The following is a 15,462-nucleotide window of genomic DNA, read 5'->3' as shown; positions in this document are numbered from 1 at the left end:
GTCCTGCTGGATGATCAGTGTGTAGGTCTGGGGCTCTCCCTTCTTCAGCTGGGGAACGAAGACGTCAGCATAAATAACCATGTAGACTCCACTGTTAACATTGTGTTTACTGTGTAAGCACCATATTGTTTATTCATATGAAAAAGGAAAGTTGTTCTGAAGCCTCTGAACTGATATTCATCGTCTGCTCTCACCCCGTTCAGGTAGACGATGGCGTTTCTCTCCGTTTGATCCACACGTTTCACAGCTCCATCCTTCACCTGTAGGAACAGGTTAATCATGATCACACCAGCCGACATGATGGGCGTTTTCAATGAGGTCAAAGGCAGTTACCCCTAATTCGCCAAGCACTGGCACCAGCGACCTCTGAACCAGCTTGAACCCAGACAGCATCGTGACCTCGATGACCACCATGTCAGTCACTGTCCTTTTACCATTATACCTGAATGGCGAAACAGTAAATCAGTCACATGGACAGACTTTATATGCGAGACCAATGTTAGTTCTTATTCTGTAGTAGAGCTCACGTGACATTCACAGCGACCCCGATAGTCGGGGATGGGGCACTGCAGTTTGAGGTTGTGTTGACTGAGATGCTGAAGGAGGAGAAGTCACTGGGAGGAGGAATGTTGTAATGCTGGGTGAACTGGAAGAAAACCATTAGTGGTATACATCATCCTCCCACTGTTCATATGAGGTACACAAATGCCATTTAAATAATTCAAATAACTTGATTATTCAACAAATTTCAGTCCATTTTTAAACCCAAGAAACTACTCAGAACTAAAGACCTGCAGAACAAGAGACACAGGGTGCTTCACGATCAGCAGAGGACGTGGCATCTGACTGACCTGCACAAACACACAGCCGTGTCCTGCTGCTGTGAGCCTGTACTCCCCGGTCACCTGCTGCAGCTGGGCCTGCTGGTACAGCAGCCTGTTACTCTGGTTCACCGTGAACTGGCTGGTCGAGCCCGAGGGTGACGTCACAGTGACCGTAACGGTGCCCGTCTGACTGTAGGTGGCAGTGCTGTATTTAGCCAGAGCCTGAAGAGCTACTACAGTGTCCTGAGCAGAGAAAAGGGATTACAAAACAAAAGCAATAATGAGGGTTAAGTAACATCAGAAACAGAAATAACAGAACCCCACAGGTAAGGTGTGTGTTACCTGTGTAGAGGCGAACCCCACAGGTAAGGTGTGTGTTACCTGTGTAGAGGCGAACCCCACAGGTAAGGTGTGTGTTACCTGTGTAGAGGCGAACCCCACAGGTAAGGTGTGTGTTACCTGTGTAGAGGCGAACCCCACAGGTAAGGTGTGTGTTACCTGTGTAGAGGCGAACCCCACAGGTAAGGTGTGTGTTACCTGTGTAGAGGCGAACCCCACAGGTAAGGTGTGTGTTACCTGTGTAGAGGCGAACCCCACAGGTAAGGTGTGTGTTACCTGTGTAGAGGCGAACCCCACAGGTAAGGTGTGTGTTACCTGTGTAGAGGCGAACCCCCCGTAGGCGTTCTGCTGCTGTCCCATCCAACGGACGATACTGGCACTGTAGCCCAGGTCAAACTGGGGCAGCAGGGGTCCAGAGAGCACAGCCAGCAGCACGTAGGAGGTCGTCTCCACGTCCAGAGAGTCCGTCACCATCCTGTCACCCCTACTGCTCCAGTGTCGCCCGTCCACTGATGGAGATGTTGGATAAAAGCATAGAGCACACTCAGCAGAAACTCTCCAACATGATTTTCTCTAGTAACCAACATTCCCCAACAAATACACAACCTTCAGTCTCCATAACTGCTCATTTAAAACATACAACCTCCACATTCACACCAAAGTGTGAATCTGCCATCTGATGGGTTTAATGGGTAAGTGAGAGCTGACCCGTCACTATGGCTTGCCGGTCCAATCGGGAGAGCAGGGGGGGGGGGGGGGGTGGACAAACACCGAGTTCCTGACCATTTTAAAGCTGTCCATAACATTGAGGGCCAGAGGTGTGACAGTTGATAAGTGTAGTGTGTGAGCTGCACATATCAGGTCGTCTCTGGTGTGACACTGACCAGGTGTTGCCCGACTTGTCAGTCATTCCAAAGGCACTGTAGGACCCATCGTCATGCTTGTAGGTCAGCTCTCTCTGGTAGCCTGTGAAGGTCATAGGAAAACCAGCTCATTACATCTCAGCTCATTACTGTAGAAGAGAAAGTGATTTCTTACCAGCACCACACACGACCTTCAACACCTTCACTGTTCATTGTTAAAAAGGTATCACACCATCAAAGCTGCACCCATCGCAATGTGCTTGAGCAAAGGTCATGAAGAAACTGTTTATATAAAAAAAAAAAAAAAAAAAAAAAAAACCCACCCAAACTGCCGAAATCAAATCCTTCTGACTGAAAATTAAGCTCTGGATATGTTGAGAGGAGACTGTTAGCTGTATAGGCACGTGTGTGTGTGTGTGTGTGTGTGCGTGTGCGCGTGTGAGCTGGTATGTGCACTCACCACTCAGCAGGAAGGAGGCGGCTTTGGTCTTGATGGTAGGCGTCAGCTGGCCGCTGCTTTCCAGGTACTCCAGGATGAAGATGTCAGGAGCGAAGAGCAGCATGTTCTGTTCACCACAGCCGTACGGCATGGCCAGCAGATTGTCCAGGTTCTGCAGCACACGGCCCATCAGATCTCCTGCAGAGACGTGGAGGTTCAGAAGTGTTTGTGCGTTTCCAGATGCAGAGAGAGCTCCATGTATCATCTACAAGTCATACAGTTCTTCCCAATTCAGACTTGAAACAGGGATGAGAAACGATGAACCATCTCTGTTCAACACCCATGGGCCTGGTACAGCAGAGCTGGGCCAGGCTACAGCACAGGGATGAACTCTGCAAACTACCAATGTGGACGTCCACATACAAAATTATGGTCCGAGGTGAATTACTGCACTAAGCTGTTTATTTACTGAGCAAGGAATTTGCTTGTTAAAATGTAAACAAGATTTCAGAGCAGACGTCTGGGATTCTGGAGCCAAGCAACAGTAGCAGCACCAGACAATGACCGTGTGGTTGTACAGGTGTGTGTGCGCTCACCCAGCACAGACACCGAGGCTGTGGGGGAACCCTCCACAAACACTTCAGGTAATGTTAGTGTAATGTTCGTCTCAACAGCACCACCTAGAGGATGGAAAGATCCATCATACAGCAACCCACAGCTTGATCATAAACAGAAGTGAGAATATGAACGTTAATTCTGCAGATGACAGCTGCTGACCTGCTGAGCAGAGGAGCTCGTTGTAGGCGTTGGTCTGTTTGGTTCCCTCTGCCTGTCACGAGAAGAATGACATATTACAGTATAAAATCAGCTCAAACCTACTGGGGATCACAAACAAATCCCTTGTGTCTGGTCTGTATCCTTCGGTCAGGTTACCAGAGAACAAAATCACACCTGTCACTCCACCATTACAGTAAGGGCACTACCTGGAACCACAAACAAAGGTTTCAGTGTTTAATTTTCTCAGAGACTGACAGAATAGCCCCTCCACTGAGCTCAGGATTCATATTCACTGCTCTAGTGATTGTCCACACACTCAGCAACTCTACACTGCAGACGTCACCTGACACACTCCTTTATTCAGCAGGATAATGAACTACAGCTCCAGTACAGGGAGAGTGAAGGGAGCTGCACTCAGTGGGGCTCATCAGGGTGGTGTAGTGAGGTGGAGGAAGACTGAGCTCACCACCACCAGCAGGGTCTGCTCCACCGTGTCCACGCTCCCCTTCTCTGGCACGATGGGCACCTGGTTCCCACACCGCACAGACGTCCGGACGGCCTCCGCACGCACTCTGAAAAACACCTCACCTACAGAACGAACACACACTGGTGTAAAGACAGCCTTACCCAGTATGGAGGGTGTGATGTTGGTATAATACAACCTTACCCAATACAGTGGGTGTGACGACCCATGTGAAGGTCCAGCTGTCTTCAGCACAGAGGCAGCGCGTGTAGTTGCAGTCCTTGCAGGGTTGCACTGAGAACGCGAGCACTGCCTGCACCTTTAACACACAGTTGCAGCACAGAGAGCAACAGCTTGAAACAGAGCCCAGCTGACATTGGGTGGAATCCAGCAGCACAGGGAGAGTCCAGAACTGAAGCACCAACAACGGTTACGGTCATATTTGGCTTACAGGCATGGACAGCAGTTTAAGGGTGATTTCTAACTCAGATACGAGTCATAATGGGGACTTGAAGCAGAGTGAACAGAGCAGAGGGTTTGGGAAAGTGGGATTTGTAGTTCCCATGTCCAGGAGACCGTGTAGGTGTACCTGCTGATCAGGCAGGAGAGCATGATCGGAAATGTTCAGACCACTCACCATGATGCAGGAGGGGAGGTAATTGAAGACGGTGGCCTTGAGCGTGAACACCTCCCCACGGACGATGGAGTAGGGCAGGGTGAGGCTCACGAAGAAGGGCTGGAAGGTGGTGAAGTTGACTTTGGGGGCCACACCAAACCCCACTGGAGATGTACAGAAGGCCCCGCCCTCCCACGTGGTGATGGTGTCTGGGGCGGTCTTGTTGACTAAAAGAACCCCAGACGTGCTGGTGATGAGGAAAAAAAAAGTTCACAAGACCTGCCAACAGTGTTTGAGCTGTAGCGTGTTTGAGCCGCAGCCCAGTGTGTACACACCCCACATGAACAAGGTCCCAGAGCCAAGTCTCTGGAAAGTATCTGCGGACCGTGGTGGATGGTGGACTTTGTTCGGAGGGAGTTGGAGCAGAATCTGTAGAGGATTCTTCAGCCATGGCCTTATTTACGGCTGTCGAGGTTGAAGAAATCATTCAGATACACAATACAATTTACTCACTTATAAATGAGCAACGAATCAGCGATTTGATGCAACTTACGGCCAAAATACAGCAGTGGATTACCGCAATCGTAGGGCTTTTTTATGTCAACATTGGTAATGATCTTGATACCAGCATCCTGAGAACAGGAAACGCCAGCAGAATCTCAAAACATAATAAAATTTTATTGGAATTTTGCAAAGAGCCTTGTCTTCCCCACCAAAATAAATAAAATTCCTTACTTTAAAGATGCTGTATACGTCAGCATTTCCATCATACGGGCGAGGGAAAATGATTCTCCGCTTTGATCGGAGAGGTGGGTAGCAGGGGTAGAAGTCCTCAGAGTCATCTGGGTATCCATATAGATCATAGACTGGAAGCAGCTTGAAGACCTAAGATCATACCAGATGAATTCATCCACTCAGATGCATTCATCCATTGGACTCACAATTAAATTAATAGCCGCTTGAAACCTTCAAAAAAGGAGTACAACCTTTAACTTGTAAAAACCTCTAGGATTGTTTTTTAGTAATTTCTGATGTAAAATCAGGGTACAGTAGTGGTGGCCTCTTGCACCAGGAGATCTTCCTGCTGCAGAGTGAACCCAACCCTGATCAGGCTAATGAAGGTTCTGCAGAACATCTACAGATCATGTTTGGAGCAAAAGCTCTGCAGGTAAACCAGCAAGGACAGACGTGGGGGCCCCTGTAGTTCAGGGGTTCAGTCTGAACAAACATCTGGGTGCCCTGTAGTTGAGGTGCAGTCTGAACGTACAGATTCAGCGCTGAACTCCTCCTCTGGTCTGAGGAGCAGCAGACTCTCGTCGATGGCCCTCACGGAACACAGCGAGCCTGGGTGAGCTTTCAGCGTCAGCTCCACAGAGCTCCCAGGGAGCTCCATGGGAGAAGAGAAATCCATAGACACCTGAGAAACAAGAGAAACAAACCCATAAACTACACTGATGAGATGCAGTTTGTTTGGGAGGTGGAGATTAATTACACTAATTGACCATTACACTTTTACTTCACAGGATTGAAGTCTGATATTAGAAGTTGAGTGCAAGCATTTGAAACTGAGCACTGGGTGTTTATGGGAATTTTGTGACGTACTGACCTCGTTAGCCAGACACGGCTCAACAGGGAAGTCCATGCCATCAGCCAGCACCTCCCCTCCAGGGAGCACAGCATACACCACCACCCGGGCGACCGGAGCCAGCGCGTGCACCACCTGGAGTGTGACGGACACTTCTCCTCTGTTCTCTGCTATACAGAGACAGGTGGAGGTTAGAACACACCTAGAGCACCAGAGCACCTACAGCAGAAAGGGGCCTGGAACTTCTGAGCCCAGAGGAGGTTCCTATGCCTAATTCCACCATGTTCATGGATTCATGGATTAAGGTCCTCAGCCAGGCTTGTTCATACTTTTACAATGCAGAAACATACATCCTGCACTTTCATGACTGAAAGTAACTGGTGCATTGTGGGTACAGTTCTGGTGTGTACAGCAGACCTTTCTGCGGCTTTACAGCCATGGAGACACTTCCCTGCTGCACAGTCCTGCCCCGGGACATCACCTGCACTCCAGCACACAAACAGGAGAGATCAGTTAAACAGGCACCTTCTAAACATGACCATCCAGACAACCAATAGCTGTTGGGCAAGTCAAGAGCATCATCTTACACCCTGAAACTAAGATTGGCAGGTCGTACCATGTAGAAGAACTCTAGGGAGACCTGGGTCGCTCCTAGGGCACTGCCCTGTACGATGTACTGGGCCAGCACTGTAGCGATTCTGTTGCACCTAAACACCTCTAGAGGGCGCTGCACCTCCAGGAAACTTCTGCTTTGGGAGTAGAATGGCTGGACGTAGAGGTAAGCAGAGATGTAGTCTGGTGTTCCCATGTTGGTCATATTTCCAAGTGGCTTCTTTTCCACATAATTGGCCTATTGGGAAGAGGAGAAACAATACATCTCCATAAATACAGCCTCGTACACCTTCAAAAAAGTGTCACATAATGCAAGACATTGTTTATCCGAAAACAAATTATTCACCTGTAGAGAGACCGGCTGCGAACCCCATGAATAAGTGTCCAAGAAGAAACGGGCAACACCGTTGCCATCAGTAACCAAATTGTAGATTCTGGATTGGTTTTCAGCGTACGTTATCATCAGAAGCACCGATCCATTCTTCACAGGAGCGGAGTCTGGACCAGTGGCCTTAATCTAACAATGATACAAGGCAGAGTCAACACCACAAGAAAAACATCAAGCTAACACTGAACAAAATGACAGTTAAATATCTGACAAACGTATCCTGCGCTACAGTTGAACTAAACACCAACAATAAAACACATTGTTAAGATTGCTAAGCAGTAGATCTGGTATTCTAATGTGCAGTACATTTTAATTAAAGGTCCTTATATAGAAATTAATTAAATTAAAAAAAATCTTTATACAGTAATCACCTTTCCTTCGTAGGCCAACCCAAGCCTGAACACACCAGGAGTGTCCACAAAGGTGAGGATGACGATCTCACTGACAATAGCAGAGCTTCCAGACCCAGACAGGACCACTCCTGTGACAGTCAATTCATTTATAGATCAGTTTACAAGTATAGATAACCATTTTGATCATTACTAAAACATTAGAATGTTTTAGACTGGAATCCCTCACCTGTCCCATATTCCTCCAGTTCAGCATCAACACTAATAGTTCTCATATATTGTGGACTATTCAGTGCAAAGTCACTCAGGTCAATGATGTGGGACCCACAGCCCGTCCTGTCAGTCTAAACCAGGTTTGAACAAACGTGGACCAGAGTTCAGAAACAGTAGTGTCTGCTACACTGGACAACAATTACTGCTCATATGAAATTTAAAGGTACAATAAGTAACTTCTCCAGTGATTTTTCTCACGAAAGCCATTGTGCTGACACTTGGTGGCCTGGCTGTTTGAGATGCTGTACTAAATACATTTTAAACATGGCCGTCTCCATTTGGGGGACCTGCTCTATGAAGCATGAATCTTATTTGTGGATTTACAAAGCATTCTGAATAATATTTCATTTCCCAGTGCTGCAACAGGTGAAGACGTGGACTAACTTTCATGGTGTAAGTCCTGAGGATGTCTGGGAGTTGTGTAGCTCCTGGAGCAAACCACCAGTATCTGTAACTGTTACGGCGGACCTCAGCAGTGACAGACCCAATCACTGGTTTCCCATAAGTATACCTATGGACAGAGTGGAGGTGGTGGAGTAATGAATACATAACATTATGGTGATGGATGTTTGTCTCATATTAAATCATTATTGTGTGGTATGTAAAATGTTTAAATGACTCACTTTGCACACACTTTCAGTGTGACCACTGTGTCCAGAACAGTTATGACTGGAAGATCAACTGTCACTTCAAACTTTGGCAGGACTACAAGGGAAAAAATTAAGACTAAGAATCTTTTAAAAGAATTTAAGAATGTTTTGCTGTTATTCATTTAAATATGAATCACCTGTGAGGAATTAAGCATACTGCTCCAAACACTGAATACTGAGAATTATATAAACTAAGAAAGCACACAGTGTTGGGTCTGACTAACTGAACCCATCTGACATTAACAGAAAACAGTGCTGGTCCGACCGTATTCCTTGATTTCAAAGTCTTGTCTGGTTGCTTCGTTCCTCTCATTCCAGGCGGTGATGGTGTAGAATCCCTGTGGAGTCTCAGGGCTCATGGGATACGTCAGATCCAGGAAGCCGTCGGATGTGGACTTGTTAAGCCACTGACCGATGCGGTTGGAGTTGGGGTCCTACACACAACAGCAACATGCAGCATTTCTCAGAAAATGCAATTAGCAAGGACATTTCTGAAACCAGGAAACATTTCTAGAATCAGAAAACTGTTTTTAAGAGCAGAGCTCAAACGTCAGCGATGCGTATTGCAAGATTCACCGTACCTGCAGCTCCACTGTTGGGAACTGAAAGAGAAAGAAGCCCATAATATCACTCTCCAATATATATTAGTGATGTGTTATGCTACTGCATTCTACCGTCTTACCATCTGATTGTGGGTGAGGAAATTGCCATCCAGAGAGACTATGCGGAATTTCACTGTTGGAAGAGAGACGACATCACTGCTGAGCCTACAGACACTCAATGAGTCACTCCTTCATATACTAAACACACATTCCCTCACTGCACCAGTAGTCCCAGCCACAGCCAACATTACCAGTCTGTCCTGGTTTGTAGATGGGTTTGTCTGTTTGGATGATTGTCAGCTGCGCGGGACGTTTCAGGATGATCCTGGTTGTCCTGTTTAGGAAAGTGGTTTTCCCAATGAGCTCGAAATAAATGGAAGCTTCTGTGTCCATGGTTACAACAGGAACCTGTTTGATGCAAAATTACAAGTGTGAAATGAACCCCTATTGTGTTTGTGAAACACATGATGAAACAGAGCTGAGAGGCACTCTACTCCTGAATCACCAGCAGCTGTGTTTACACAAGCAACGTGTGAAAAACACGTATGAGACACTGGACATATTCTAAGATACACCAATACTACAAATAATAGGAAACTGAGAAAATGAATATTTTATTTACTAAAAACAAACTAAGCTTAAATTAAACACTGAAATAGCCACCTAAAGACTAATATATAAATATGCATTAGGTGAAAAGTATACTGACTAGACATTTCAATCTGAGCCTTGTTCATATGGGACTGCTGATTTAAAGCAGTTTGCTGATAGATTTAAAACATCATGGTGGCGTTCCGTTAGACGGTGGGGTCAGACCTGGAAGAAGACACACTGGTAGTACTCTTGCGTTTTAACATTCCAGGTCAGAAGACTCTGGTTGCTTTGCCCATGTTGCAGATTGACATGCAACAGCAATGTTTTCTGGGACGTGTAGACATGGACACACAGAGTCTCCTCACTGCCCCCTACTGGCTGGGAATTTACAGTCAACAGGTAAATCCTGAATGGAAACGAAGAAAAATAGTTGTAAACCAGTTTTTCACAGACACAGTTGATATAAAGTCCTAGTCCACACTACTGATGCTTGGAAATCTTTGACGGCACTCGGTTTTTTTTTTTACAATGACGTAACCATACGCAACTGTGGTACAAATAAGAAATACAGCAAAACAGAGCAAAGTGGGTTAGTCTTGATCAGGTGTTACGTCGTTTCATGTTAGCTTGAAGTAAACAAATGTATCGCGTATCAAAAAACCACTACAACTTAAATAATCAAAGTTAACTTGAGATTTAAAAAAGCGTTCGTACGTGTCATTGGAAGAAAAGGCAATAGCGCTGTGGACGAGCAGAAGCGCGGGAGCGAGCACTCTGGCGAGCAGCATCATGACCGGGACTCGGCCACCATCTGAATCAGGCTAGCTGGAAGCTCCGGCTATAAATACGGAAATATAAATATGCTACACCTGTTATCAAACAACCTATCAGTTCGGTCGAAATTTGAGATGTTCATCTCCACGTGCACAGCCTCCGTTGCAATCCCGTGTACACGCCTCACTCTCCTTAATGAGACTCATTAGGTGATCTAAACCAAATATGGGGGCTATTCCACAAAGCGAGCTCATGAAAGCAGCGCTTATTAAAGTGAGCCTCGCTTGAGTTAGCCAAACAGTTAACTTCCGTCTAGTTCTGGTCCACTAACGAAATCCAGACGCAACCTGTTCCCGCTAATTCAAGCCAGGATTTTGTAATCGGCGATCATGCGCGTGCACACGGTATTTAAACAGCCTCACGAATCGATATTCGAAAAGGCAAGAAAATATCGAAAGAACTGAAGGAACGAGCAGCTTTTTTCCCTACTTATAAGCAGGGCTCTCAAGTTTTGGATTCATGTCAGAGTGTGAGAGTTGTTGAGCGGGGGGGGGTTTGTATATCGCGATCGATCGCCAGTGGAGGGCGACATAGATATGGATCGGAGGTAAATAAACTAGATTTTTTTTTCTCGCCGTGTGAAATCGGAAGTGTGGCGTGTGAGCGGAGAAGGGTAATGCTGCAGGCCGGAGCCCCGGTGGGCGTGGATAAAGGGCGGAGCATGTGTCAATCATTTTCGACTGCAGCCAATCAGATACTAGACTTTCGTTGTCAATCAATTTTTATTAAGCCAATTATCAGCCAGAGTTAGCTGTCAATCATTTTTTACTGCAGCCAATCATCTTAACAGATCTGCCAAAAGAAGGCGGAAACTGCACGGAGAAACTCTTTAAACAGAAGTATATGCCATTCTTGCACAAAAGTAGCTGAATAAAAACATTAGAAGAGCCATGACTTTAGACATTTTTAAATCAAAGTTTAAAATGCTTCTCACTTATTTTTCTGGAACGGCACTTTAATGTTTTTTTTTTCCTTTATTGACTACGAAAGTCTAGTATCTGATTGGCTGCATTCGAAAATGATTGACACATGCTCCGCCCTTTACCCACGCCCACCGGGGCTCCGGGCTGCAGCATTACATATATGTGTGAGCGTGTGAAGACGGTCAAATGCGTGTGTCACACGCTCAATGCGTGAGACTTGAGAGCCCTGCTTATAAGTCTGTTTGAGGAATATAAATACATTATTACGAAGAAAGGCAACACGTCCTGTATTTATAAAGCCAGAGAAGCTGTCTGGCAGAATATTGCAGACAGATTAAATGCGTGAGCATATAATTGAATCCATTCATTGGCATTTTAAGTGTTATAGTAAATTAATAATGTTAATTAATCATGAGCGGGCTGAAGAGAATGTGGCAGCGGGTCAAGGTGAAATATAAAAATATACTCCAGAATGGTAAGTACAGTTGATTAGTCTAATGTGCAGGAAAAGGTAAAACACTATATTAAATAACTGTATAAAATATTTTAGCAACCAGAAATAAAACTGCTACTGCTGGTGGGCCTCCTGTAACAGCCCTCACTCCTGCAGAAGACCTTGCTTTAGAGCAAAACAGCAGACGCCCCATCATTGTGGAATTTGATGAATATATTAAGGAAGCGCTTAAGCGCAAGGAAAACCTTTTGAATTTCACGGCAGACCGTAGCCTTACTAAGATGTTCTGTGTCCCCAATGCTCTACAGAAATGCGCCACTGGCAAAGAAGCACAGAGCGATAAAGACCGTTTGGGGTTTGGTACGAGCTTTACTACGTCTAGTGGTCTTAACAGGGGTGTAGCAGCAAATTCTGGGTATGTGGTGAAAGTCTGAATATATGGAATGAAACCTGACGTCATCGACGCACTCGCGACGTTTTGTGCTTTCAGTTTGTGATGCTGGGTATGGTGGCAGGCTGCTCGTTATGAGTGAGGCATCTCGTAATTCAGGGAATTTTCTCCATAGTACTGTTGGCTAGCGTGCTATCAGCTGTGACTGTGATTCCGAGGTGCAGTTTGTTTGTGTAATCATACTTCATGTTCAGATTCACCCTGAGAACATTACACCAGAATCGGTAACCGCGTCGCGTGATGAGGGCTTCCATACGGGAAGATAAACCGGGCCCATAGTTTACATCAGTGACTGTGTTTCAGCCATTCACACAGATATATATATATATATATATATATATATATATATATATATATATATATGCACTATTACAATACTACTGAATGAATGCCACTGTATGAATGTCTGTTCTGTAGGTCCAGTCGTATTGCACAAGTAATCACTCAAGACTTTCAAATCAGAACTGAAAACACTCCTGTTTCGGACTGCTTTTAATATCTCTTAATTGTTTTATATTATTTACTGCTGTACCTGACGTTTCTCCCATTTTATCTGTACAGTGTCCTTGGGTGTTATGAAAGGCGCTTTAAATAAAATTTATTATTATTAGGGTATTATTAAGTAACCGTCTGCGCTGCGCGGACCTGCACACTGGTTCGGTTTGAGGAGGACTCTGAGAGTTGTATCTTACCATATGGAAGCCCTTTGAACATGAGTAAATTTACACAAACACCACAGCTCCGAATCAAGCTAATCACCGCTGATGGCATGCTAGCCAGCAGTATTATGGAGAAATGTTCTATTTATTCTACTTGTAAGCAGTACGCCACCATAGCTTGTGCACTGTCAGGGTGTTTATCATCTCCGTACTGAGGATTACTGCTACCTAGGGGTGTGACGATACACTCAGCTTACGAGACGAGACACGTTATTGGGTTCACGAGAATGAGACGTGACAATTTTAAGAAAACTAAAATGACAAATTATATGACTGGACAACAGACTTTTATTTAACTGAGTTACACATGCATTTTGAAATGTTTTATTAGAACTCTTAACTTAATAAACTGCATGCATGTGTAACGGTGTTAAATTGTTAAATCCTGCATAAATGGGTTGAGACTTTTATTTTGTAATCGGTCTATACCGTTTTGCATTGTGGGATTTCTGCAGCGGGAAGAGAATTACATTGCTGCAGGTAGGTGGGATAATCGTGGGTCTGAGAAGTTATTAAAATCCATATTTGCACTATTTTGTATGTCTTAGATTTAACATAAATTTAACCTAATATGTAAGGTGATCTATAAATTGGATTTGTGTGATGTTTTCTCGTTTTGTATTTTTTTTGTTGGCCTTAATGTATTCGTATTGGAAAGTCCAAATTATAATACGGCATTTGTTTTGTTTAGGCAGACTCCACATTTTATCCCACCCTAAATATCATTTTATCAACCCATGTGCAGGTAATTTATTACATTTGTATTTTAAGTTGTTTGCATTTTGTATGTTCTATGTGCACCTCGTGGTCCCGCTAGCATGTGCGATCCAAAGCGTGACTAGCCTGGAACGTTATGGCTGCATTCCACGTGCAGTACCGGTGGTGGCCATTGAGTGTACTTTTTGTTCATGTATATATATTTTAAAAATGGATGAAGAAATGTTTTGTGTGAGAAGCAGCGGGAAGAGAATTACATTGCTGCAGGCAGACTCCACATTTTATCCCACCCTAAATATCATTTTATCAACCCATGTGCAGGGAATAAATGACTTCATCCAATTGAGCGTCCTCATCATTTTCAACACAACGCAGAACAGTTACATTGGTGCCGTGATTCCCGTGACCTTCAGTTGGTCGACGATCAACGCCTCTTTGGACCGGTGGGCCTGTCGTCATCCTACAGCTGAATTTATTTATGGGTCATTGTAGTTGCAGTTTGTGGATGTTTGCATTGTGAAAGATTGTAGTGTAGTATATTGTATATAAGTGCTCTTTATTTCTCTGCTTTCCTTTATCTTTGCTCTTTCTCTTCTATCTTTTTATTTTTATACTAATGGATAACTCACAGCCTAGTGGGTTTCAGGGCTTCCAAACTCCAGTTAGTGTAGGTCGGGGTAGAGGCTTACTTGGGGTGTCTATTCCTTTCCCTGATATAACCACTACTGTAGGTAGAGGTGTTGGGATGGTAACAGCCAGTCCTGTCAGTAGCAACACACACACACACCTCACACACAGTATGATGGCCCCTCTGCAGGTCTGGCCCCATGCACATCCACTCCCAATGCAGCGCATGACATTACTGGTCAGTTGGGTAGCATTGTGCAACACATAGGTCAACAGCTAGCTGATAGTCTCCTCACACACTTGAGTAGGTCTGTTCCAGTGTCAGCAGCATCTGCATCTAGTGCACAAAGTGACAGTCACAATCCAGCTCAGAATTATATGTCAAATTCATCTCAACTTCAAGTAGTGAATCAGAGAAAAGTGAAAGATCCTCCTACGTACAGAGGTGACTCGTCTGATACTGTCACACTTGAGGAATGGATTGAGCTCATGCGAACCTTCATTAGGAATGGTGGCCTGGCTACTGAAGATCAGGGAGAAGAGATTCTCATACATCTAAGAGGCAAAGCCAAAGATGTTGTCAAAGTGGGTGTGAAGTCTAGTGGGGTTGATATTAGAAGTAACCCAGATTCCATATACAGCCTTTTGAGAAATTACTTTACTTGCAAGCAGTTTTCACCTCTTCCTCTTCAAGACTTCTATACAACTCTCCCTGAGTCTCAGGAAGACCCTTATGACTACTGGCTGCGTCTTAATCGCGCTGCTGATGTTGCTTCGGAGCGTCTCAAGGAACAGGGTAAGCAGCAGGATGACCTATCCACTGAGGTCACACGTATGTTCATTAGGAACTGCCCAAACTCAGGCCTGGCTCTTACCTTTCGCTCTAAGACTATCGACAAGTGGTCAGCTGCTGAGGTACAGGAAGTTTTGAATGAGTTCCACTCTGAGAAGGTTGTCAAAGCAGTGGGCAAGAGGAATGATCTGGAGGACATCTCTGTGAGCAGAATGGAGGTCAACACTAGTTTAGCACCCATGAATAACAACCAGCCTTCAACTCAGTCCACCTCCACTGACCACTCTACTCTGGAGAGGATGATTAGTATGTTGGAGAAAGTTCTCATGAGCAATGCTCAGCCCGGGAAAGTGGGTAGGAAGACTACTGGCTTACCTCGAATTCAGGGTCTTAGTGACACTCCATGTTTAGATGTACAGATGTCTCTCACTCTGCTTTGTCACACTGCAAGGATAACAAGTTGTGTTTCCAGTGCTTTTCACCTGGTCATGCAAGGAACAGATGTCCACACAGAGGGAGGAGCGAAGCTCAGGTTAATCAACCGTCAAACTGACTGATCTGCGTGTAGG

General features: G+C 45.1%; 1 protein-coding gene across 2 annotated transcripts; it reads right to left on the bottom strand.

The window, feature by feature from the left end:
• Positions 1-1,507: 1,507 nt before the first annotated feature.
• LOC143512692 (alpha-2-macroglobulin-like protein 1) lies at positions 1,508-10,232 on the bottom strand. Of its 2 annotated transcripts, none has more exons than XM_077003291.1 (26): positions 10,090-10,232; positions 9,598-9,781; positions 9,033-9,189; positions 8,862-8,914; positions 8,761-8,781; positions 8,445-8,613; positions 8,153-8,234; positions 7,914-8,040; positions 7,486-7,600; positions 7,278-7,387; positions 6,865-7,035; positions 6,523-6,756; positions 6,324-6,387; positions 5,928-6,076; positions 5,589-5,738; positions 5,057-5,206; positions 4,875-4,953; positions 4,657-4,786; positions 4,343-4,568; positions 3,910-4,024; positions 3,709-3,830; positions 3,243-3,294; positions 3,062-3,145; positions 2,487-2,663; positions 2,048-2,129; positions 1,508-1,672 (listed from the first exon to the last, which is right to left on the bottom strand). In XM_077003291.1, the coding sequence occupies exons 1-26, from the start codon at positions 10,164-10,166 to the stop codon at positions 1,648-1,650; spliced, it is 3,105 nt and encodes a 1,034-aa protein (XP_076859406.1). In that variant the 5' UTR covers positions 10,167-10,232; the 3' UTR covers positions 1,508-1,647. The 2 variants fall into 2 exon arrangements, with proteins under 2 accessions (XP_076859406.1, XP_076859407.1); XM_077003292.1 differs by having other exon boundaries at positions 5,928-6,073; positions 10,090-10,213.
• Positions 10,233-15,462: the final 5,230 nt, after the last annotated feature.

This window comes from Brachyhypopomus gauderio, chromosome 4, assembly GCF_052324685.1.
Source record: "Brachyhypopomus gauderio isolate BG-103 chromosome 4, BGAUD_0.2, whole genome shotgun sequence".
In the NCBI taxonomy this organism is placed as follows: Eukaryota; Metazoa; Chordata; class Actinopteri; order Gymnotiformes; family Hypopomidae; genus Brachyhypopomus; species Brachyhypopomus gauderio.
Note: the sequence above shows the minus strand (reverse complement) of the source record. Positions and strands in the feature narration are given on the sequence as shown.

Excerpts from the sequence above, each read along its gene's own strand:
- LOC143512692 (XM_077003291.1), bottom strand. The coding sequence starts at position 10,166 with ATGATGCTGCTCGCCAGAGTGCTCGCTCCCGCGCTTCTGCTCGTCCAC. Across the intron at positions 6,757-6,864 it reads CGCAGCCGGTCTCTCTACAG|GCCAATTATGTGGAAAAGAA; the intron begins GTGAATAATTTG and ends TCTTCCCAATAG. Across the intron at positions 3,146-3,242 it reads CGAGCTCCTCTGCTCAGCAG|GTGGTGCTGTTGAGACGAAC; the intron begins GTCAGCAGCTGT and ends TCCATCCTCTAG.